Source organism: Callithrix jacchus, chromosome 4 (assembly GCF_049354715.1).
Source record: "Callithrix jacchus isolate 240 chromosome 4, calJac240_pri, whole genome shotgun sequence".
Taxonomy (NCBI): Eukaryota; Metazoa; Chordata; class Mammalia; order Primates; family Cebidae; genus Callithrix; species Callithrix jacchus.
This window is the reverse complement of record NC_133505.1, coordinates 125609869-125636578: the sequence shown is the minus strand read 5'-3', so window position 1 is coordinate 125636578 and position 26710 is coordinate 125609869. Positions and strand designations below refer to the sequence as shown.

The following is a 26710-nucleotide window of genomic DNA, read 5'->3' as shown; positions in this document are numbered from 1 at the left end:
CAAACCATATCGTTTAGTATTTTTTTCCTTTATTTTTAAAAATTGTCATATAATGATTGTGTGTATTCAGGGGTCCATTAGTGATGTTTTAATACATAAAATGCACAGCAATATTTGATACCTTTAAATGGGAGAATGTTTCCTTCTGTATATAAACGTCTCTGGGCAAGCATAAGATTTGAATAAAATTTAGGTGTTTATCACAGTAATGATTTTTCTGAATTTCAAATGTAATGTACTATCATCACATTTGAACATTTTTTTCTTCATATAGAATGCTGAAATTTCTGTCTTTGAAGTAAATATACGCTTTGTTGGTGGACTACTCTCAGCCTACTATCTGTCTGGAGAAGAGGTAAGATGAAAAGTAGTATATAAATGTGAATTATAAAGTGTCTTAAACTACATTTTTTTGGTAAAATATGCCATTTGTGACATATATTTAGAAGGAATCTATGGAATTTTTATATTTCAGTGAAGCTGTAGCTTACACTGAGTTTCTTATAATATGTACTAATTAAATGAGCAAGCTGGGAAAGTTTGGCAGAACATATTGTCAGGGAATGTTAAGTAATGCCTTTAAAAACTGTCTCCATTATGTTATATATGGTGTGATTACAGCTACAAATTGTGCCTAAGAACAAATTAAAGAAGTTTAGTGGCAGGCTTGTGGATGAATTTTTTTAAGATTATTTTAATGTTAATACAAGTTTAGCTTAATAGAAACTTTTTAAATGAATAAAGCATGACAAGTAAGATATAAAAATTATAGATTTTATGTAATTGAGGGGGCGAGACACTTAGCTACCAGGAAAACAGTCCTGTAGATCAGCATCCCGGTATCAAGTGCTTTGGAGCTCTTCCTGGGTCAAGGCTTCATTAATTATCTGCTGCTTGGAGCAAAGCAGGAATTTTTAATTTAACTGCCTTTTATTGATAGAGTAAGAAAGGATTTTTGTATCATCCTCATAAAGGGCACTGATGTTATTTTCTTGAAAGGTTTTGGACAACTTTATGAATATCGTAAGTGTCCACTAAGAGTTGTTGGAATGGGCCTCATCTTTAATGTTGACAGTATTAAATGCTGACATTATGGAAAAACTATCACATATTTCAGTTGCATGTCAATCAGATTTGAGTTAGCCTCAGCATTCTGGCTGGGGAAAGAGTAGATCTTACCCAGTGCAGTATTTCATGTATTTCTGTGCTCCTTCAAACAGATTTAAGCAGAGCAATAAATGTTTAATGAGCGAAGCTGCTTGACTTTGTTCCTGTCTCTCAAGTATTTTCTTATCCAAACATACAATCCTCAAAATCTTACATTTCTTCTCTGTTTTGATTTTATTCTACCTTAGATCTATTCAAAGTATATAGATGACTTCTACATTTCTCTGTGTCTGTCCTGTTTTAGTGTTAAATGTTGTTCATTGTGAATTCTGTTACCTTCTCAGCCAGGGTAGTGTGAATCTCCTGGTCCGCTATACCTCTTCCTCCATTTTATCAGTTCTTCCACTACAAGATAACTTCATGTGTTCATTTCAGTTTAGGGTATTCTAAGGATTAAGAAAAAAAAAAAAACCCAAACCCCTATATTTTAAAAAAGTTATGTTTGAAATTAACTAACATTATTTTAGTTAACAGTTTTTGCTTTTAGAATACTTGTCCTTGATCCAGTGCCAGGATGGTCTCATTGCTTTGGACGTGATATACTAAGATGACCTTGGTTTTAACTTTTTCCATAATTTATGTGGAGGTGAGACAATTTGGAGGAAATAAGAATTGCATTCTTTTAAATCTGGGCTCCATTAGGATAATAGAGCATACAAAGAGAAACACATATGTATTTATTCTAAATATATACCGTGTTTGATTAGGATACTTTTTCACTCATGGTGTTTTAAGTTTATATACATATGTTTCTATATATGTGTATACTTAACTATATATATATATATATATAGTTTTATATATATATATATAATTTTAATACCCACAGATTTTATAGTTTGACTATAGATAAAATAATTTGCCTAAGACTTTGTAAGGGTAGTTTTAAAATCTATAATAGCTAACTTCAATAAACAAATGACTACAAAGAGCACCTCCACTGCAAATAACTATTCTTTCAGTCTGTCTGCTTTGTCCTTATCACTGTACAAACATGATTTTATCACATGTAGGTTTTCTGTATTTTAATCTTTATGATAAAAATTTATGAGATTTTTTTCTTTTTTTATTTTTTTGTATCTGTAGAGTGCATTTTCGTTTTAGTTACAGGGACCCATCTTCTTAGCATTCTTTTCCTTATAGGTTTCTAGATGTTGGACAGTTAGATTGTTTTCAGTATCTTTTTATTTTGAATAATATTGCTGTAATCACTGAATAAATAGTCTCTGAAGTGGTGTTGGCAAATAAGAAGTGATTAATAGTGGATTGTTTCAACATCATCACTTGCCTGTCTCTCTCAGTTACTTAGTCCCTGACAATTGATTTTCATTTGATGAATGCATTCAGGGTAATTGGCCATTAGGAATGTGATCCAGAAAAATTATTTTACCCCAGGTGTGCTCTTGAGCTATTTGTATTCATATCAAAATTTTTTTTAATGAGCATTCATTTAATAGAACACCAACATAGCAAATTATGAATAACTTGGTTTTAAATAGTTGGTAAAGTTCTATACCACACACTTTTTATGTGGATCAGACAATTTACTAAGGTGTCTAGGACAGTTCCTCTTTCTATATATCTCATAGAGGGACTTTTAAACCACCATAATTTAACATTCTGATTTAATCACTGAGGCTCAGGAGTATTTTAAGAACAAATCACCACCAGAAGTAGTTAGACCCCACATTGATATCAGCTCAAGATTCCTAAATTTGTGTTGCAAAAGCAGGAGAAGACCCACTGATTTGTGATACCTCTTTCAGGAAAGTTACAGTTAGAAACACTGAACAATAATTAAGAATGCCAGCAGAAGTCTAAGCTACCAAAAAAATAATAGAAACATGAAGTACCTGTAGTAAACTTTGATTACAGGCACCTATTCAAACATTTGAAACCTCATAGCTCAGTTAAAAATTTTGTAGTACCATAAAAAAGTTCAGGCTCAATATTTTCTAATTCTATATAAGAAACTCAAACAACCACAGAACAATTACACACATAGGATGGAGATAAGATGAATATTAAATAGGAAGGATCAGTATTAAAAATAAATTTAAAAGGTAGTATTGCTTTATTATAAGCTAAAGTTCTCACTGGAGATAGCAAATATAGCAGCATCTAGAATATGATAACCCAAAATATGTTCTAAAGACCACTAGTTTCTTTTGATATGGCAAAACTGTATTTGTATACATACTAAAAATAAGTTTGGAAAGAGCTACATCCTATATTCTTTCTTGGAAATTCAGAATGCACAAAAAAAGAAGCTAATTTACTTTTATTTGTCCTCACATTTTCCACACTTAACAATAGCCTTCCTCTATTTAAAAAAAAAAAAAAAAGTGACAATGCTAACAGTAAGTTAGAATTATTTTTCAGAACAGTTTTTGGAAATGCTACTACAGAGTAAGAGTAAAGCAGAGATGATATTGAAATTGACAAGTGCAAAACAGATATGTGTAAAATATAACATTGCAAGAGGATGACACATGTAGAAAAGAACTTATATGAATATACCATGTAACATTATTTTTTTTACAACAGAAACCAATAGCTATATTGAGCAGAAAGTGAATATAATAGGGCATAAAGATGTCACAGAATCAGAGAGATGGCTGAAGAGTAACTTGGAACAAAAAGTGTCAGGTTAGCATAGAGGATCTCTATAGCCATACTATCACCCTGGAACACCCTGCAATTAGTAACATGGACTGTTTGTTCTATTCTTTTTTTTTTTTTTTTTTTTTGAGACGGAGTTTCACTCTTGTTACCCAGGCTGGAGTGCAATCCCGCGATCTCGGCTCACCGCAACCTCCGCCTCCTGGGTTCAGGCAATTCTCCTGCCTCAGCCTCCTGAGTAGCTGGGATTACAGGCACGCGCCACCATGCCCAGCTAATTTTTTGTATTTTTTTTTTTTTTTTTTAGTAGAGACAGGGTTTCACCATGTTGACCAGGATGGTCTCGATCTTTTGACCTCGTGATCCACCCGCCTCGGCCTCCCAAAGTGCTGGGATTACAGGCATGAGCCACCGCGCCCGACCGTGTTTGTTCTATTCTTCTGTTGCTCTATTCAAGACACAAAGTCCCTGAAGAAGGAAGTTAATCGTCAGAGTTTCAGTTACATGCAGCCTCTTCGGGGATCTTGGGGAGTGAAAAGGGATATGATAGAAATCTTCTGCAAAGTTTGGATTCACATCCCGTGAAGTCTGAGTAATATAAGGAAGTCTAGATAATCTCTGATCAGGAAATTGAGGCCCTGTGAGAAGGGTCGGGAGAGAGGACGTGTAACAGCCAACAATAAGATTTCATCCACTGTGGTGAATATTACTATGGCAGAGGAAATAGACAAGCTGCATGGAAACTGATAATTTAATAAGATATCTGAAAAAATAGAATCTGATTTGTAAAACTATTCTGTAAGCTAAGAGATGACATTTAGAATAGACCAGAGGATTTAATCCTCAAAGAAAACATTCTGCCAGTACATTTTAAGTCTGTGAAATAGAAAAACAATAGCCAACTCCTGGAAGCCAAAATGATTAAGAACTAGCTTTCAATGGAAAAAAGGTAAGGAAAATATCTTATCCTAGACCAATAAAACACACAGAATGGATTTTTACATTGTATGAGTTTACTCTGAAAACCTTTCATTTTGAAGGCAGCAAAAGGATTTTTCTTCAGATTCCCCCTAAAAGTTATCTACTGCTGCAAACACCAGTACAAAATATTGCTGAGAGACATCTACTTAATAAGTATAATACCGCCAAATTTTAAGACTAACAAGGAAGAAACAAGGAGGAGAGAAGAATTGTAGAGTAAGGAGGAGAGAGATAAGATTAAGAATGTGAGTTTACTGGTAGGAAGATCTATTTGTTTTTCCCTAATAGCATTAAGGCATTCAGAGTATTTGGGGATAGTTAAAAATTGATTTTTTAGAGTTTGATTAATTATGGATAATCATAAAAGTGTTTAGAAATTCTCTAGAAAATTAGGCCATACGATTTGATATATTTCAAAGTCAGTGTCTGCCACAATCCTCTCCCAGACTATCCGTCTGTCTCCTGCCTCATTCTGCAAAAAAAATTAGAGTGCCAGAAAATGTGTATGATTCAAACAGAGCTGTGGAAAAACAGAGAATAAAGTTAGGGCATATTAAAGTTTCAGATAAGGTTAGCATATAGCAATGCATTCCACCAGTTTGTAAATCATCCAGGCTTTGGACAGAAATGTATCTTCAGGTTTCCTAGTGAACAGAGCAAAGTAGGGAAGAGAATTAACAGCAATCTGGTTTTGCTATTTTTGTGAACACAAAACAATTGATACCATAAAATAACCCACATATATTACTTATATTTAATTTTCCATAAAAGGTAGAAATATGTGGCATGAACAAGAAAAATTCAACAATATATTTGGATCCACTAGAAATACATTAGCACCCTCCCATATCTTGCCTAAATTCTAATTTATAAAAATTGGGCTCAGATTTATCCTGCTCTCTTATATATGGAAATAATTTTAATTATGATCTCTAATTAGGTAGATTTAAATCTAGAAAGCAGAGATATCAACAAAGGCCTAATTGGAGGGGAAAAAAAGAGAAAGAATTGAAAACAATGATCACAGTACCATAAAATAAAAATATATGTTAATCCTATATAATGAGGAAATAACAGAGCTATGCAATACAGTCAAAAGGAATAATTGAAATTGTGGTACAATGAAATTAAAAATTAGGTAATCTATATAGTTTGGATATGTGTCCCCTCCAAATCTCCAAAAATTAGGTAGTCTATATAGTTTGAAATGTGATCCCCAATGTTAAAGATGGGGTCTAGTGAGAGATGTTTGAGTCATGGGGCCAGATTCTTTATGAATGGCTTGATGCCCTCCTCCAGGATAATGAGTGAGTTCTCTCTCTGTTAGTTACCACAAAGTCTGATTGCTGAAAAGAATCTGGCCAGACATAGTGACTCATGCCTGTAATCCCAATACTTGGGGAGACTGAGACAGGGGGCTCACTTGAGCCCCAGGAGTTTCAGACAAGCCCAGGCAATAAAAGCCAGACTCTGTTGCTACTTTAAAAAAAAAAAAAAAAGTCAGGTACCTCTCTTGCCTTCCCTCTGTCTCTCTTGCTTCCCCTCTGGCCATGTGTGATACCTGCTCCTCCTTCGCCTTCTGCCACATTGTAGGTTTCCTGAGGCCCCCACCAGAACAGATTCTGGTACTATGCTGCTTCTGCCATCTGCAGAATCATGAGCCAAAATAAACCTCTTTTCTTTATAAATTACCCAGCCTCAGGTATTCCTTTATAGCAACACAGAATAGACTAATACAGTAATTAAATTCTTTACAATATTTTTATATGCCATACACAATGAAAAAAATTTTTAGAAAAATATGTACATCATACCTCCAATCAAAATGTATTAGAAATGTACACATACTTAAAATGGTAAAACTACATGAAAATTTAAAAATCTCTCAAATAACTAGGTCAGGAAATGAGTATGTAATATTTAAATTAGACATCTTAAAAGACAACTACAGTATAAGCATCACATTAAATTTGGTGGAAAGCAGCCAGAGTTATACTTAAAAAAATACATAGCTCCAAAACTCTGCATTAAGAAAAAATAAATATGTAGTTAAGTTTATATTTCATTAATTTAGGGAAAAAATAGACATAAAAATAAGAACATAAATAGATTGAGAAATGAAAGAAAAGCTGGTAAAGCTTTCTCTGCCCCTTCTCAACACCATCCTTTCCGAGATAGTCTTCAAGGAAGTCCCTTGAGAGCAGTAAAAACCATGTTATTCACCTATTAAGAGGCAGAAAGTTTTGATGCCCTGAGTTTGAGTGGCCCTGTCAGCAGGAAGACTCTTCTAGGCATGTTTTTCTATAGTGTACTCATCTGCGCAGAGCAGCACATGGAAATGGTGCTTATCAGATTGGGTGGTGATTGGGATAAAGCCAAGAGAGATGTGCCCAAGGACAATCACTATTTGGAAGAAAGCATGTATCATTTTAGCAGATATTGGATGAGTGCAACTATGAGTCAGACACTGCTCGTGGCCTTAGATATGCCTGAGATAAATTAGACCCCAATCCCTGGCCTTGTGGAGCTTACGTTTTAGTGAGGGAATGTAGCTCATAAACCAAAACTGGAAAACTTCAAGACCTGTAAGAAAAAAAGTTGATGTTCTGGATTGGTTGATTTTGTTATTGGAATGACAGGACAGCACACAGAGAGAAAACTTGACAGTAATATTCATCCAACTGACCTTCTTACTGCCAGCGTCTTCCCTCTTCAGTCCCTTCCCCACTGTGGCACTAAGGAAAAATGTAATCACTCCACACATTCTTCTTGCAAACCTCCACTGGTCCTTGTGGTCTTAGAAGTTGAGTCATTTTGATTTGTCCTACAAAGCCTTTGTAATTTGGCCTCAGCCAACTTTTTCTGGTTTCCTTCATAATCCTCCTCATGTACCTTCCACTCTATAACAGATCCTTTTTCTTCCAAAAAATGCACAAAGCACATTTGTTTACTTCTTATATCTGCATTCCCTCTACCTAGAACAGCTTTCACCCTGTTCCTTCCATCCACCAAGATAGGTACAGCCTATCTTAGGGGCTGTGAGGCCCTCCCTTGCCCCATTACACAAAGGGGCCCCCCTCCACCTCCACTTCCTTTCCTGCATTCTCTATGTATGCTGCTATTAGAGTTCATTGTTTGTGGGTCTGTGAGTCCTCTCACCTCCTCACTCCCAAAATTTTGCCCAGTAGGATTCGTACAACTCAAAAAATAAGAATGAGGTTTCTGCTTTTTTTATATTCTCATGCTTAGCAGTGCATGCCTGGCACTAGAAAACATTTAGTAAATGTTCACTGACTAAAACTCTTCACCAGGTTTCTGTGACCTTTACTTTTTAAAACCCCAACAGAAAATTCTTCCAGTGGCTTTTAAAGTAGAGTCTGTACATAGATAATAAAAATAAGCAACTGGCCTGGAAGGCTTGGGGTAGGAGATAGGAAGGAGAAAATGTAATGTAATAAGGTGACTGACAATATGCATGATCTCTAACCACATATAAGCCTCTGTGGCTCTACATCCAACATCCCCAGCTAGCAAAACATCCTCTTTTTTACCTGTTCTATACGTACCGATTCTCTGAAAAAGAAAGTTTTGAAAATCAATCACCTGGAGACTATTTGTAAATTAAATCATTGCTAAATGCAGTAGATCATTTATTGTAGATCTTTAAAATAGATTTGACATAGAACATTTTCTGAAATTATAAACCTAAGAGGAAATTATAAAAAGTAAATGTGAAAGTGATTCTACAAGGTATATATATGGTCCTTAATTTGAGGAAACTGTCTAACTAAAACTTTCTAAACTACTTAATGACACATTTATGCCAATTTCCCAGAAAGGAACAATTTTAATTATCAGGTGATATTGATTATGTCATATTAATGTAATTATATAATTATGTAATTGTTGTACATTAATGTTTTTGGCCCGAAGATTTCTTAGAGGTTTAGATTGATCCTTACATGTATTTTAAATATTAATTTACTATTTGGCATTATTGAAATTGTTATAAGAAAGGAATGTAATATACTGAATAGCTAATATTTTCATTAAAAGTTTAATTCAGTAAAACATTAGAGAATCATAATTTTCCTTATTATGTTTATAATTAAATTTCCATGGTTAATGAGTTACAGCTGTTACACATTGACTATTCCATTATGATTGGTAAATTTAACTTGTACTTTAAAAGGAATATACAGAATTAATTCAAAAATAACATATATTTTAGTGAAAAGAAATTACTACTTTTTCTTGTCCTAGAGTGAATTATAGAAATTATTCTACCCCTTAACTCAGATTTGTTACCTGTTTGTCCCTCTGCATAAGCCCTATCTTGTACTGATAATTGTTTTTGAAAGCATAGTTTTATAAGCTGTAAAAATTTTATCTCCATAATTCATGAGCACATTTCTACATTTCACTGGTAATCCCAGCCCTGAAGCTTATTTACACTTATGTGTAAATGGTAGAAGCTGGCCTAGCCCTTGATCTCATTGACAAGTGAGTGCTTGAGACCTAATGGAAAGAGAAAGTCAGAAAATTCAGTTGTTTTAATGAATTTTTTTTCCTTTTAGTTTAGCTAATTCTCTACACATAGCAGCAAACTACAAATTCACATCATTGAGACTAGACCTACGTTGTGATTCAGCAACAGCCTCAAATCTCAATGGATTAAGACAATATGCTCTACCTTGACTCTGCTGCTCATGATCCACCCTTCAGAGTCCATCCTGCTGGGGCAGCTGCCATCTAGGTTATTTCCAGTTGTCATGGGGAAGAGGGAGCGGTGGTGAAAGAGATTCTGGCAGACCCCACACTGGCTTTTAATGCAGCTATCTGAAAGACCTATGTTACTTCAGCTTACATTTCATTGTCCAGAGTAAGTCATATGGCCACTACAACTTAAAGGCATGAAGAGGGAATGATGAGAAGCATTCATGACCAGCATAGTGACCACTGACTTGGGGTAGACTGTGTAGCCCTCTCGACTACCCAGAGTAACAGAAAATAAGAATTAGTGAGAAGAGAACTTTGTCAAGAGTCCCCAAACTGGAACCAGCCAGTCCCACTGGAAAAAGCCTTCCATACAGTGCCACCAAAGTAATAAGGGTGACAAGTGTGATTTGGGATACAAGTCTTCACTAATACACATCTTCATCAAATTTTCAAGAAAAAAGCTACTCCTCTAGCACTTGTTGACAAAGTTTGCCCTCTCCAGGAAATACCTTCCACTCTGTAGACTTCTCCCTGGCCTTCCAGTTTTAAAACAGTAAAGCTGACAGACAGACATATACTGCCCTCTATACCACCACTGCTGTTATCTGTGGTGGGAACCAGGTGTTGCTGCTTGGCAGTGGACTGCCATGTTGCCTGCTTGTTGAAGACCTGGTGCTTTTCCTTCTACTACTTTTTCTTTGATTTAAGTGCTCACTAGATCAGTCACTTCTGAGTTTTCAAAAGCCTAATGAAAGAGATGAGGTAATATGTTATATTTTGATTTATATTGAATCACTTTATAATTCATAATGACTGTTGAAACCAATACTTCAAATCATTTTTATTGCCTGAGTCATGTTGACATGGGTTTCTAACACAGATTTTTGCCTGTGAGTGAATGTTTTTCAACAAAAGTTGCCTTTTCCAGGAATGTTCTTGCAAATTCTTTTTCTTTGAAATTGTGATCTCCTTTAGAAGGGTATATGAGATAGCTGTAGCAAGGAATTTAAAATTTAATAGGGCTAGCAGAAAATGCCTCAGAATTGTGATAATTTACCATCTGGTAATTTCATTCATTAAGTGAATCAGCAGATGCTTATTGAATACCTGCTTTTAGGCACTGCAGTTGGTGCTGCAGAAACAGCAGTGAATAAGAGAAACACAGCCCCCATTGACAAATGGTAATTCAAATATTAATTTTACAACACCCTATAAAGTAGGAATAGGAACTGTACTTATTAGCATTTTATAGAGGAAGAAACAGAGGCACACAGAATGTTATTTGCCCAAGGACTTGCAAAGTAGCAGAGCTAGGCTTCAAACTTGGGCATTCTGGCTCCAAGAAACTGAAGAGCAGCTAAACATTAGAGATCTCAAGCACAGAAGATAAGATACTGATAGGCCTAAACCCATGAGTCATCAACAACAACATGGTAATTGAAGGAATAGACAGGAATAAGGTTGTCTGGGGCAATTATAGACTGAGAAAATAGCGCTTCATATTTAAGCATTAATGAGAAGAAAGAGCTAGAAAAGGAGACTGAGAAGTCATGGTCTGAGAAGTGGGAAGGAAACTAGTAAAATAGGACATCACAGAGTCCAAGAGAATATAGTATTTTGAAAACTGAGATGTTCAGTTGTAGCAAATGCTGCTGCTAGAAGAAGTTGCATACGGACCTTCTTCAGTATCTTACAACATGGAGGTCATGGGTGACTTTATAGAGGGTACTTCTGGTAGAATAATAGGATAGAATCCAAATTGTTTTTGATTGAAGAAGAGAAGGTGGTAAGGAAATTAAGATTAGTTCAGGGTCTTTAAGCAGTTAGGGGAAGGTGGCATTCACAAAACAGGTGGCCTTTGGGGAGGCATCCTTTGCAGTATGAGAAAGTGAAGGAGAAGGTAGGAATACAAGCACATTAACTTGTTAGACTTGGTGGCAAAGAAAAGAGATAATTATTCTCTGATGGATCCTGTTAACTGTGTGAAAAAGTACAAGACAAGGATTTCTGCTGAGACTCAGGGGAAGAGGAAAGATGTTTGATGTGAACATGTTCAGTTTAAAATTGTCATTCTAAAGGCTTGACTACAGAAACATGGTAGAGGTTCTGGACAGTGCCTAGGCTGATAGCCATGAATTTATGGGTAGCCTCAATCCTTATAAACGTATGACACTTTTTTTGACAGTGCTCGGCACAAGCATGGAGAAGGAAGTTAGTTGGTTTCAGTTGAGGTTTGGTAGCTAGGTAACACAGAGAGAAAGGCATGGATTTTAAAGTATTGGCAAAATTTATTGAAAGTATAGACCATGAAGTCCAAGATGAAAATAAGGCAATAGTAGGAAAAAGGCAGGTATGTAGTGATTAGAGAAGAAATGGACCAGTTAAATTGCCTGAGGTTTAGCTGAAGTAAAATAGGAGTAGTAGCCATAATTTAACAGGTTACTGGAAGCTCTTAAAGTTAAGGCTATATGGTGGGATATAGCCTTATATATGAATTAAAAGAGATATTTTTTTAAGGGAGCAGTTCTAAGCAATGCTATGTAATCTAGGATAACATTATGAGATTGAGCGGTTGAGGGGAGATTTTGCCAGTCTATCTGCATGGCTGACTGTGTTAGTTCATTTTGTGTTGCTATAAAGGAATACTGAGGCTAGGTAATTTATAAAGAAGAGAGATTTATTTGGCTCATGGTTCTGCAGGCTGTATAAGCATGGCTCCAGCATCTGCTTGGCTTCTCGTGAAGTCTCAGAAGCTTTCTACTCATGGCAGAAGGCAATGGGGGAGTGGGCATGTGACATGGTGACAGAGGGAACGAGAGAGAAGGGGGTGCCATACTCCTAAAACAACCAGATCTCATGTGAACTCGCAGGGCAAGAATTCACCCATCACCAAGGGGACAGCACCAAGCCATTCATGAGGGATCTGCTCCCATGACCCAGACACCTCCTACTAGGCCCCACTTCCAACATTGGGGTCACATTTCAAGATGAGATTTGGAGGGGTCAGACATCTATTATCACTGACTATGCAACATATTTCAATTTTTAAAATATTAATAAGATGTAAAAATCACTCTTTAAAAAAATCTAAGCACCGGTGAACTGATTTTTAATACTGCGAAAATATAAGCACTTTATATAAAATTCATAAATCCATACTAAAATATGTACTGAACAAAGGTTGCTGCTTAAACAAAAAGCAGAGGGAATATTCTTGCAGAATGAAGTTTAAATATGTGATTGTTGAACAAACATTATGACTCTAGAGCCTTCAGACGTAAGTCAGATGATTTGAGATGGCAGTAGAAATGTAAACAAAATGCGTATCAGCTAATTAGCTGGATTTTAATGCAACTATACGTATACAGAGCTGTTTTTCTATAACTAGTGGAATTTTATCTGCATAGATAAATGTAGGCAATTTAATTGTAGGTGGTGTGAATTTGTTTTGAATTTTTGTTGTTGGGTTTGTTTATTTGTTTGTTTGAGATGAGTGGTGGGCTGTCACTCAGGCTGGAGTACAGTGGCATGATCATAGCTCACTTGAACTCCTGGGCTTAAGGACTCCTTCTGCCTTAGCTCCCTGAGCTGGAACTACATGTGTGCACCATCATACCTGGCTAATTACTTTGTGTGTGTGTGTGTGTGTGTGTGTGTGTATGTGTGTATGTGTGTGTGTAGATAAGACCTCACCATTTGGCCCAGGCTGGTCTTGAACACCTGGCCTCAATGACCCTTCTGCCTCTGCCTCCCAAAGTGCTAGAATTATAGGCATGAGCCACTGCCCCTGGCCTGGATTTCTTCTATAAATTAAGTGTTACCTAATTTATGAAACTATCATCAGATTCATAAAAATTTGTTTTTGTTAAAATTTTAATGGTCTGGGAATTAGGTGCCTATAAAGGAAGTTCTCTAAAGTTTTTTCATTTGCCAAACTTTCTTGTGTTATCATTTTATGATGTAGATTTATGGTTTATGTATTTTTTAAGTTATTTTCTTTAAAACATTTTAGAAAATTGTTCACTGACAGATCATAGGGTTAACCATTTTAGTAACTGAATCCACTTCTGCTACATGATGAAATATTTTCCCAAGAGAGGTCATATATCTGAGTATGCCACAATTTGTTTGCATTTGGAAGCAAACAGTTCCAGTCTTATAATTTAGCTGAAAATTCATTTAAATTGATGTTAAAATAAACATAAGCCTTGAGGGCAATGTTTGTTTTTAACTTGACAGTTGAGCTTTATTTTATAATAATTTGAAGTATCCAATTCCTCTGAAGTAGTATAAATAGAAATTCTAGGGTTCTTCAAAAACAAGGAAATTCAAGAACATAGAAGAATTTTTTTCATGGCTCTTTATTCTAAACACTTTTGTTTTTCATTCTTGCCATTAGGTAGAATGCTAAGGTTAGAAAAGATAAGCAGGAGAGATTGTCATCTTAGTTTTATAAATACCATTTAGGTTGATGCATTTACTTGCATAATCATATTTTATGTTGTTTTTAGTTCTTGACAAAATAATACCCACAGTTGCTCTAATTTATAAATTACTGCTAACTTATATGTTTCAGTCCTTAGGTATAACTTGGTATTTTGATTATTATATAGTGACTTCCTTAGCTTTCTCTCATTTATTTACTGTAGCCAGGTAGAAAGAACACTGTATTATTCACTTTAGACTTAACTGTTAAGTCACATAACAACACCATCTAAGTTCAGTTTCTGCTATCTAATGCTTTATAACTAGACTTAGAATAATACTAACTCAGAGAGTTGGGCCCTGAATAACTAGTTATAGTGAACTTCTCTGTATCATCTGGTCAGGCTTCCAATTTTTAACATGTCTAGTCCCTTATGATTCACTTCTTTATTTACCAAATGTGTTAAGCATCTATTATGTTCCAGGCCACGATCTAGTCTCTGGAGGATTCAGCAGTGAACAAATTAGACAAAGTTCCTTCTTTCATGAAATTTACATGCTAAGGGGGTAAAATGTTAAACAGGTTCACAGGATAATTTTAGATGGCAATAAGAGCTCTGAAGAAAATACAATATAACCGGCCGGGCACAGTGGCTCACGCCTGTGATCCCAGCACTTTGGGAGGCTGAGGCAGGTGGATCACCTGAGGTCGGGAGTCAAGACCAGCCTGACCAACATATTGAAACCCTGTCTCTACTAAAAAATACCAAAATTAGCTGGGCATGGTGGCACACCTATGATCGTAACTACTTGAGAAGCTGAGGCAGGACAATCACTTGAACCCGGGAGGTGTCGGTTTCAGTGGGCTCTAGCCTGGGTAACAGAGCAAGACTCTGTCAAAAAGAGAAAGAGAAAGGAGAAAGAAAGAAAAGAGAGAGGAGAAGAATAAAGGAAGGAAAGGAAATGAAGAAAAGAAAGGAAAAAAAAGAAAGAGGGGAAGAAGAAAGGAAGGAAAGGAATAGAAGAGAGAGAGGAAGGGAGGGGAGAGTAGAGAAGAGAAAAGAAAGACCATACAACCATGGGATAACGTGATAGAGGGTGAGAAAGGGAAATGATGAGGACTGCAGAGGAGAAGGAGGGCAGCAGTGGTGATAAGACTGCTTTTTAGGGTTTATGGTGTGCCACGTACACAGTATCAGTACTGGGGTAATTACATAATTTCCATATTGTAAATACACTGAAGCTGTGAGAAGCTAATTCCATAGCCATATAGGACCTGACAGAAATGGGGTTGGACCCTGCTGTCTGCAGCAAAGCACATGACCCTCTCCACATGTTATTCTCAAAACCAGAGTTGCCAGGGTTGGTACCACAACTTTTCTTCCTTTTCTGTTTACTTGCTCTTCAGTTAAATACCTAAATCTCATTAAAATGAGCTAGCAGCAACCTTCTAGCCCATGAAATCTTCCACTTCCTGATGGAGCAAAGATTAAGTTATGAAAACTAAACCATAATCACATTCATAATACTTATGAGTTAATAACAGATTTTTGCACAAGTTGTATTTGAAATTATTTATTCATTGCACTTTGTCTTTCTCAAAACAAAAAACTCTCCTTGAATTTTTCATATAGTTTATTAAGTTGAAAAATTCTCATTTTTTCTTCATGTTTTTATTCCTCAATCTCTCACTCTCTTCATCAGTAAAATGGTTTTCATTTTCCAGTGAGTACATGTAACAAAAACCTTCAATATGTATAAAACAGCCGTGTGATTTCAGCTTTAATCCCTCTTTTTATTCTGAACTAGTATCAGATACACTTCAAAATGTTGGTAAAATGTATATCTATATTTTGGTGTGACATTGTGACAGTTAAAGAATGCATTCATCCTTTTCTCTGGCATGTTGAAGATGGTAGTCATTGAGACACTGAATGAGGTATATGTTCACGATTTAGAAAAAAATATTTTCAATTTTGAATCATATCTGATACAAAATATGAAGGGAAAAGGTGATAGCTTGTCATTTCAAATGAAACAAAAATATTTTGGCTTTATCAACAGTCATAAATTGTGAAGGCTTACCAATACAATTGGTATGCTTTTATGTAATTAGAGAACTCCAAAAAGCACTTAGAAATAGCTCATAAATCTACCACATGTTGACAGCACTTTAATGAATTTCTCCAGACAATGAACAAAAATTTGGAATCCAGTGCTCTTTTTATTTTATGCACTTAGAAAAAGTGAGACAGGATCACTCAGATTTATTGTCATATATCATAAAAGTAACTGCAAAAATGTGATTAAAATATCTACTCATCATAGTTGTTAAAGATTTGCAGTGAACATTTTATATTATGTTTTCCCTTAATTTGTTAATTTTTCACAAATGAGACCACTCAAAACTAGTGCTTTTAAGGTTAAACTAAGATTAGATCTAGTGACCTGGCATCTGTCAGGAGTTTTTCATAGGAGTCCAACCCATAGTGAAATCTCAGGAGGTCACCTCTGATAATGGAGTTTAATTATTACTCATAAATGGGCAGATTTCCACATTGACAGATGCTCTCAATCGCATGCAACCCTGCTGTTTGGTATTGCATTCCCATTACTTTTCTTTATCCATCCAATGCTTTCCCCTATGTCCAGACAGATGCTGACTCAGCATTTACCCATTTAATAAATACTCAAAATACCAATACTTAGACTCCTCTCCCCCCACCCTTTTTCTTCTATCAAATTAACAAAGACCATGTTAATACCCAGTTTGGTAAGAGTGGGGCAAAACTTTGTTAATTCCCAGTTTGGGAAGAGTGGGGCAAAAATTTACACTCCAACATTGCTATTGGGAATATAATGTGATATAAGTGTTGTGAAAAAAAAAACAAGTGCTAACGTGTTGTGAAAACCATGTTAATACCCAGTTTGGTAAGAGTGGGGCAAAAATTTACTCTCAGGTATTGCTGTTGGGACTGTAACATGATGTAAGTGTTGTGGGAAAAAAAGCAAGTGTTGTATATATGAGAAGATCTTTTTAGCTCCAGTTATTCTTATAGTGCATTGGGGAATCTATCCAAAGGAAATAATCCAAAATGTAATCATATCCCAAAAGCAGGTCATGGAAATATTTTACAAATTTAGTAAATAAGAAGTAACATCTAACATAACAGTAAGGGAATGCAGCAGATCATGGAATGCTCACATAACAGAATAATATGGGGCCATTAAAATTTATGCTTGTTAATTTATCTAAGGGCATGGGCTAATATGGATATAATAAATAATGCAGGATATTTTCATGTATAATATGATTTCAGCTATGGAAAATATAGAGAAAAAATGCATATGAAGCTGTTACTAAATATAAACCTATACGCTTAAATATTCCTAAATATTTGCTTCTGGTTGGTGCATAATCTTTTCCCCTGCCTGTTTTTCTGTACTCATCAGAATTTTTATAGTGAACTTATAATATTCTCATGATCAGAAAAATATTAAAAGAAAATCACAGCAGATTTGGGAAAAAAATCATTGCTTAACTTCTGCCCCAGTCTTAATCAGGATTCAGTTGTCCTAGCCTCTTTTAAGATTTAATTTTTTGTGTGTGCTGGAATCCAGCTATAAAGTCTTGAAAGTCACCTTTTTCCCTTTCTGACATCTGTTTCGTAAAGAAAATGACTTTACTTAATAGTAATTGGATTTCCTTCTTTATAGTCAATTTATAGATTTCCATCTTAGAATGTTGTTTATTTACAACAACATCTATTAGCTGTTAATATTATGCTCAATTCACATGGAAATGGACGTGACATAAAGCTAAAATAAAGATTGGTCATAAATCCTTGCACAGTCTCAGATCCAACTACTTAGTCTCTATATTATCAAAAGCAGTTTAAAACAACAAAGGCTGCTGATAGTAACAAGATTTCTCTGTTAAAAACACATAATCATAAATCAATTGAAAGTGTGGTACAAAATGGTATGTATTTTGTATTCTTTAAAAAAATTGAACATTTCTAATCTCTTTGCATTTTCCTTAATCAACCATTTAAAAGTCAAGAGTTGAATTATTTGTGATAAATGTATATGCTCTTTTAATGTATTGTTGCTATAGATAAGCATAAACAAAGTTTATATTTATTGCTAACATACATGGAAATTTTTGGGCTACTGAGGTACCTGGCACCATCAATGACTTTGTCTTTTCCAAAGGATCAAATTGAAAGGTGTTAGAAAAGGCCTAACAAAGAGCCTTTTTTCTGTTGTTTCAAGCAGTAAATGGCCCTTAGGAAACTTCAGAAAGAATGAATGCTTGCTTGAGGAAGAAGGGAGTAAGAGAAAAGCTGTTCAATAATGAGCCGGAGAAAAGAGAAAACCTGGTCTGAGAGATAAAAGGGGTGACTATTAAAAGGGAAGGACACAGCCAACCAGAAACTCACGAGGCTTCACAAATCAAAATCTAGACTCGCTTTACCATGGAAACCCGAGATAATTAGAAAGTGTTTGTTGAAAATTTTGTAATGTTTTACTTTAGTTTTAATTATCCAAAGCAAATATAAGACTATTCATGATATTAATTGATAGAGTTTGGTTATGACTATACAGATATTGAAGCTGAGTATAAATTTGAAATATTTAATTTTTTAAAACTGTTTCATGGAATGTATAGATGTGACAAAAAGCTAATAATGTATTCTTTCACTTCCTTGTCATCCTAAGACTGTACTGCTCCTTCCAATAATGGGATATGAGCTACTTGTCTGAGAATGTGTAATTGGAGTAGACTTTATATAGTGATCTGGGGCTCTTACTAGTTCTATTTCTTTCTAAGGTAAATTGCCACATTTTGAGCCTATAGGTAAATCATTTATAAATGGGGTTGGCCAGGTACAGTGGCTCATGCCTGTAATCCCAGCACTTTGGGAGGCTGAGGCAGGCAGATCACCTAAGGTCAGGAGTTCAAGACTAGGCTGGCGAACATGGTGAGACCTCCATCTTTACTAAAAGTACAAAAAGGTAGCTGGGCATGGTGGTGTACATCTGTAATCACACAGCTACTCAGGAGGCTGATGCAGGGGAATCACTTGAACCTGGAAGGCAGAGGTTGCAGTAAACTGAGATCATGCCACATACTCCAGCCTGGCAACAGAGTGAGACTTTGCCAGAAAAAAAAAAAAAACGGGGCTAGTTGAAATAGTCATTGTGTTGGAGCTAATGAACTTAAGAAGTAGCTATTATAGGGTGGAAAGAACATTACCTTTAGAATCTAGAATTCTGGTTTCTCAGGTTTTGTTTAGTTATTAGGTACTAATTACCTTGAGTAAACCATTTATCACATTAAGTTTTTTTATTTAAGTAATGGAATATGAAATAAATGTCTTTTAAGCATTCCTTTAAATCCAGTTTTCTAGAACTATGAAACACTAATACTCAAGTTTGCAGAATATTATAAATTAGGGGAAAGGCATAGTGAGAGAAATTTCCTTCCCCTAAGTCAAGACTTTTTAACCCATTTTTGTATCTATACACAATGACTCCTTCCAGTAAAATAAAGAGTTGTATTTCTTGCCATACAATGCTTAGGTAGTCCAGATATGTATACATGAGAATGAAAAAGAAGTAGAAAAGTTGGGCATCTTTTTTCCCTGGAAAAATATTGGTTCTATGGAAGAGAAAGTGGTTGGTAGATAACAGAAAGAAGATGCTAAAAAATAGAGAAGTAGTTCAAGTAAAACAATAAGCTGCAATATTCACAGAAAGAGTTGGGAATATGTACTTATGGAATGAGTGCAGTCTTAACTCATTTCTTATCCCAAATTTGCAAATTGCACTCTATTATAAATAGATCTCTTATTTTAGTGACCAACTCAAGGGAAATCTGGCAGCTGTGGTGAAAATGAGAAACAAAGATTTATATACCTAGCAAAACTGACTTTCGGTGTAAATGACACAAGCAAGCTATTACCAGCATGCAAGAACTTGGGGATATTGTTTCCAGGAGCCTTTCCTGATGAATCTACATGAGAATAAGCTTCAGACAACCAAGAGACCACATACTGTATGATGTCCAAGACAGGCAAATCGATAGAGACAGAAAGTGGATCAGTGGTTGCCTAGGACAAGAGGGATTGTAGGGAAATGGGGAGTGACTGCTAATGCACTTAGTGCTTCTTTTTTGAGATGATGATAATGTTCTAAAATTGTGGTGAATCAACTCAGTGTGAGTATGCTAAAACCACTGAAGTGTATACTTTAAATGGGTGAATTGTATGATAAAGGTATTAAAAAGAAAAATACTATAGTTCTGAGTTTTAATTCAAAATATTAGTATAAGCATATGAGATATTGTATCTTAAATATATATAAATATGCATATATGCATGTGTCCCCTGAAAAGGCCTAGAAACAGTAATGAAACCAGTAGCTATGACCAACCCTAACATACAGCCTGTGGGCTTGAATTAATATTTTTCACTAACCAGGGCATTTTGGAGAAAAGACTAAAATGGGAAATGTACAAGATTAGTCTGAAATATCAAACCAGTTAACAAAGAAGCTAACCAAAGACTACTAGAGTAGGTCAAAGAACTCAGGACCCAACTTGAAGACGCTTCCACTGGCCAAAAATTAGAAGTTTGAGTTTCAGTAAAAATATGAATTGTAACAGATTAAAATTCATTAAGTATGTTTACATTGATAAGTTCAAGCCACAGGCAGTGAAGCCTACATGTAATCAGCTACTCGAGAGCCTGAGGCAGGAGGATAGCTTAAACCCAGGAGTTCAAAACCAACTTGGACAGCATAGCGAGACCCTGTCTCTAATTAAATCTAAAAATAAATAAATCGGTAAGTTCTTCATAATGAAAAGCAACAATAATTGGTCACCTTCAAAAAATGACAGTGAAGCAATTATCTTGAAAACTGGTCTTTTCCCAGGCAGCTACTGAAGATGGAGGGGAAAGTCCTAGTGCTCACTGGCTGAGGCCACCTTCTAGGCTGCCTGACAGCTGCTTTAGCTAAGCAGGTACTGCTGGGCCAGAAGGTGGTGATTGTGGCAGTTTCTACAGAAACAAGTTGAAGTACTTGGCCTTCCTTCAAGTAGATGAACATTAATCCTTCCTTAGGCCCCCATTTTCAGGCCTCCTAGCTGCATCTTTTGGCAGACTGCTTGAGGCATGCTATCCTGCAAGACCAAGCAAGGCCAGGCTGCCCCAGACCATCTCAAGGTATTTAATGGGATCCCACTGCCCTTTGACAGTGGGAAAACGCGGATGGTGCTTCCTTCTGCTCCCAAGGTTTTATGTCTGAAGCCTATGAGAAAGTTTGCCTACCTGTAGTACCTGGCTCAGGAGGTTGGCTGTAAGTACCAAGCAGTGACAGCTACCCAGGAGAAGAGGAAGGAGGCCAATATCCACTATTGGAAGAAAAAACATCTTATGATGTTACGTAAACAGGCTGAAAGAATGTGGCATACACCTGTAGTCCCAGCTACTTGGGAGGCTGATGTCAGAGGGTCACCTGAGCCCAGGAGATTGAGGCTGCAGTGAGCTGATTGTGCCACTACACTTCAGCCTGGATGACAGAGTGAGGCCCTGTCTCAAAAAAAAAAAAAAAAAAAAAGAAAAAAAAAGTAAACCAATAGTAAGAAGAGCCAGTTACCTTGGTTTAAATATTAGCAAAAAGGAGCTGGAACATGAATTGGAGGGAGTCCTACCTTCTGAATGGGGCATCTGTTTTAACTTCCCACCTGATCAAATACACTGCAGCTCTAAGAATGTGAAAAAAAAAAATGCTTAGAGACAGTATGAGCTTACTGTTTTACAAAGAGTTTGCTTTCTCATTATTGAGTTTCAAGAGTTCTTTATATATTTTCATTAACAGTTCTTTATTAGATATGTGTTTTGCAAATATTTTCTCCTAGGCCTTTGGTTTGTCTTCCATTCTCTTGACAGTGTCTTTTACACAGCACTTTTTCGTTTTAATGAAGCTCAGCTTGCCAATTTTTTCTTTCATGGATTGTACCTTTAGTGTTGTATCTAAAAAGTCATCTCCAAACCCAGGGTCATCTAGATTTCATCCTATGTTATCTTCTAGGAGATTTGTAGTATTACATTTTACATTTAGGTCTGTGATCCATTTTGAGTTTATTTTTGTGAAAGTTATAAGGTCTGTGTCTACATTCATTTTTTTTTAGTACGTGTATATGGATATCTAGTTTTTCCAGTACCACTTGTTAAAAAGACTATCTTTTCTTCATTTAATTGTCTTTGATTCTTCGTCAAAGATCGATTGACTATATTTATGTGGGCCAATTTCTAGGCTCTCTAGGCAACAAGGTTGTCTTCATTTTTGTATCTCTATAGAAAATCTTGAAGTTGGGCAGCATCAGTGTCAGAAATTGGCTATTTTGGACCTCTTGCTTCTCCATGTAAACTTCAGAATTAGTTTGTATCTATAAAATGACTTGCTAGAATTTTGATTGGGATTGCAATAATCTGTAAACCAAGTTGGGAAGAACTGACATCTTGATATTGAATTTTCTATCCATAAACATGGGATATCTCTCCATTTGTTCTTTGATTTTTTTCATGAAAATTTTGTGCTTTTCTTCATATGGCTCTTGTTCACAATTTTTAGATTTATACGTAAATATTTTATTTTGGGGAGGGGTGCTCACAATGTAATCTAAATGGTATTGTGTTTTTCATTTTAAATTCCACTTGTACATTGCTGGTATGTAGGAAAGCATTGATTTTCTATATTAACCTTATATCCTGAAATCTTGAAATAATCCTTTCTAGTTTTAGATATTTTTTGTTGATTCTTTCAGATTTTCTGCCCCATTCAAAAGGTAGGGCTTTAGCCTTTGTAACAGAATGAGACCTTGTCTTTAAAAACAAAAAGGCACTTAAAAGAAGTCCAAAATGTATCTCAAGAAAGTCATACATAAATCTTCACACTATTATAATAAGGCATGCCTCATTTTACAGATGTTTCTCAATTATATTATTCCAAATCTACAGTATTGGCATAGCTTTCACTCTTGAAAACTGTTTCATTTCTTAAAAATGTTTTTAACCTCATATCATCAGTCCTATGCTAAAACAGGGTATTTTACCTGTGAACTACCACAAATAGATAAAATAACTACTTTACATATAAATGGCCCTTTAAAACTGGATACTATTGTATGTCAATTTGCAACATAGTCTGTATGAAAAGAGAAAACACTAATAAATGCTGTGTTGTGGATCAATAATTAGATTCTCAATGTAGTGTAAAGTACTCACAGGAGGTTCATTCTTGGCCTCATAAATTTGACCATATATTTTCATTCTAATGTTCTTAAATGACTTAGAGACATGACTTAACAGTAAAATAAGCTCCTAAACAACAATGGCAAGCACATAAAGACTGAAATTATGCAGTGATGGGATGCCATTTGTTTAGGAATTGGCTTTCCTATTTACTCTTAAATATAACAGCAAATGGAGAGTTGATTGTTAAACTGCACATTCAGAATCTCATGGTTTAACGTCTCATGTGCTATATATATGCCAGACTAAAGATTATTAACAATTGTTGCTATGTTCATTGCAGAAACAATACAGTACTTATACAAATATTTTGATTAAAGTATTGTTTCCAATCAATTCATTTCCCATTCCTTTTGAATTACCTAAGTTAACCTAGTTCAGTGGTTCTCAAACTGTAGTGTACATCAGAATCCCAAAGAGAGCTTGTTAAAATACACATTTATAAGCCTTGCTCTCGGAACTTCTGATTCTGTAGATCTGAGTTGGGCCTGATAATTGGCATTTCTTAGTTTCTCCATAATGCTGATGCAGCCTGTCTTGAGAACCACATTTGAGAACACTGGCCTGTTACCATGAAACCTCTTTCTCTACAATCACCAGAATTCTTTTCTTTAAAGTTAGCTAAAAAACAAAACAAAAAAAAACAGGCTCATGATTTGTCTGTCACCACTGTTTAGGAAACCATGTTCTAATTTACTGGGTCAAGAACTGAAGGAAACATTTCTTCTATAGGAGATCATAGTAAAGTTGCTTCTTAAAATCTTACAAACATTGTTATTTATCAAGTGTAATATTAAACTATTCAAGGTTTCATTTATTTTTGGGAAAACTTCAGTTAAATAAAGCAGATAGAACAGCCCTTTAAACATCCCTGAAGAATATATGACACAAATTTCTATCATTAATATATAATGAAGATTCTTTTTTTTTTTGTATTGTTTTGTTGTTTTTTTCCTGTTATATTTTGCTTTATCTCCCTGGCTACATATCTAATTGGGTTACTTTTATTTTTAACTTTTATTTTACTCTTGCCTTGCCATCCACCATCACTTCTGTTATTCCTCTTTAGCCCTTACCTGCCTATGTTTTTTCCATGTAGAGCTCTGGATCTTTTTAAATACCCATGCTCCTATTTCACTCTTTCTGTTAGAACTAGTCCTTTTGAACAAATCTAATTAGATCAGTTACTTCACTATTAAGGATGGTTCTTATCTGAACAAATAACCTTCAGGATGTTGATCAGTCTCAGAAGAAAACATGTACATATAATGTACATAATCATACTGAGTAAAGTCAGCTTCATCGAAAACTGAATTTAAGATCTTCAGAAACAACTAAATGAACTTTCTTTACAGTTTTGTATGTGATTCTCTTTCTACATTTGCCAATTATATGTGGTAAGATTGATGGTGATGATTTATCTGATTACCTTGTGTAGTATTCGCAGTATTATATTTGTCTTGACTTTCCTTTTGAAGAGGAATGGAAGTTATTACTTGATCCTTTCCTATGTATCACATTTTTCCAGTGTTACACTTCAAAACAAGTGTTATTATGAGTCATTGACCAAGCTGTCATGTTTACTTAGTATTCCAAGTGCTTGTGCAGCTTGGTATGTAAGTACATAGGCACTAAATAAATATTTGTTGAATAAATTGATTGGCATTTTTAAAAGGTCAATTATACAAGCAGTTCCTTTTTGAAAGTATGTAATTTAGAAAGTTTAAACTGTGTTGAAATGTATGTGTGTGCAATAGCTTTAAAAAGCAGTAAAAAACAAAACATTCAGATAGTGCATGAGTAGCTACAATGGACAAGATAAATTATGTTTCTTGTTATTATTTCTGTTTATATTCCAAAGAGGAAATGCCTGCTAAGTTATTTCAATCTGATATTTTCAAAACTCTTCTAATTAAAAAAACACTGAGTTTTATGACATCTGATATTCTAGTGATGATCGTTATTAATGCAGGGTGTTGCTTCATTGAGTTGTTTATAGTACTCTAAGAATATAACACTGATCTGTTAAAAACAGATGCAATATTGTCTGATATGGGATATATGAAAATATGTTAAAGCCTCTTAAATGAAAAAAAAAAATAAGATGCTTTCAAGTAAATTAGCAAAATTCAGGAGTTAGCAAAGTACGTCCAAACCCATTCATTCACATTTTGTGTACGGCTGCTTTGAACCTATAGCTATAGTTAGTGAGTGAGTAAATGAATTGAGTGAATGACTGCTGTCCAGACATTGCACTTTCAAACATTTAACCTGAAGAAATAGTTACGTATACAAATAAGTATGTCCAGGATGTTCATTCCACAGCTGTTTATAATATCAAAACAAGGGAAACCTAAATGTTGACTAACAGAAGACTGGCTAAATAAGTTCTGGTATATCCTTATTATACCAGAACTAGTGTACGATATAGCTATTTTTAAAAAGATGTTACGGAAATGTATTCATTGATAGGAAACAAGGGTCAGCAAACTACGGCCCTTTGGCCAAATTGGCTTGAGACCTGTTTTTATACTACCAGAGCTATGAATGCATTGTTAAATTTTAAAGGATTATTAAAAATAAACATGAGACAGAGTATGTGACTAGTAAAGCTTAGAATATTTATTATCTAACCCTCTGTAGAAAATGTTGGCTGATGTCTGATAGAATGTTGTATACAATATAGATTAAATTGGTGGGGGTGGGTTTAAAACATTACAAAAGAGTATATATGGACCAAAACCTTTTTTAAAATATGCAATCAATACCACTTAGACAGTTAAGATGTTAATAGTCATTTCTGGGTAGACAAGATTAATAAGATTCTATATTTTATGTCTAATTTTGTGGTTTTTCTATTTTAAAAATGTATTCATTGTCTAAGAAAATAAAAATTTAATATTGGCATTGGGAAAAAAGAGAACTTCTCTGAGTTGTGAGGTGCAAAAATATGTTTCTCCATTTTATAGATGAGGAAACTGAGACTTTAAGAGAGTTTAATTAATTTGCCTGAAGGGACACAAATATAAGACAAAAATTGCTGCCAAATTTTCTGTCCAACAGTGTCACCATTTGATAATTTAAAATGCTCATTCGTCAGCTGACATAAAACTATATACTGTGTACCCAAAGGCAATTTAGTGGTATCAGTGTATAAATAAATGATAAAGGGAGATTATGCAGAAATAGCAAACTACCTGCCTAATGGTGTTAGATGTGTACTGGATAGGTTTAAATTTGCTTAAATAGAATGAAAAATGAGCAGCTTACACTTTGTATTTTTTATAAGAAACAAAACCTATGCACATAGATATTCAGTTGACTTTGTAAATTTGCAAACTATTACTGCAACATGATATGGTAACACATTGGTCTCTCATACCTATAGAGTTTAATTGTTCAAATTCAGTCATGTGATACAAAAAGGGACCATGTCCTGAAACTGGTGCCCTTCACTGTAAGATAGAAGGGTGATG

At 35.0% G+C, this 26710-nt stretch overlaps 1 protein-coding gene and 1 pseudogene across 3 annotated transcripts in view; both read left to right on the top strand.

The window, feature by feature from the left end:
- Window positions 1–26710, top strand: part of MAN1A1 (mannosidase alpha class 1A member 1) — a 183108-nt gene that overhangs the window by 65629 nt on the left and 90769 nt on the right. For both annotated transcript variants that reach the window (XM_002746910.7, XM_054254374.2), the window contains one exon: window positions 275–355. In XM_002746910.7, coding sequence (XP_002746956.1) covers window positions 275–355 — 81 coding nt within the window. The remainder of the gene's footprint in view (window positions 1–274; window positions 356–26710) is intronic.
- LOC144582198 (large ribosomal subunit protein uL13 pseudogene) lies at window positions 274–26128 on the top strand (annotated as a pseudogene). Its single transcript, XR_013534515.1, has one exon. The product of XR_013534515.1 is annotated as a large ribosomal subunit protein uL13 pseudogene (transcript).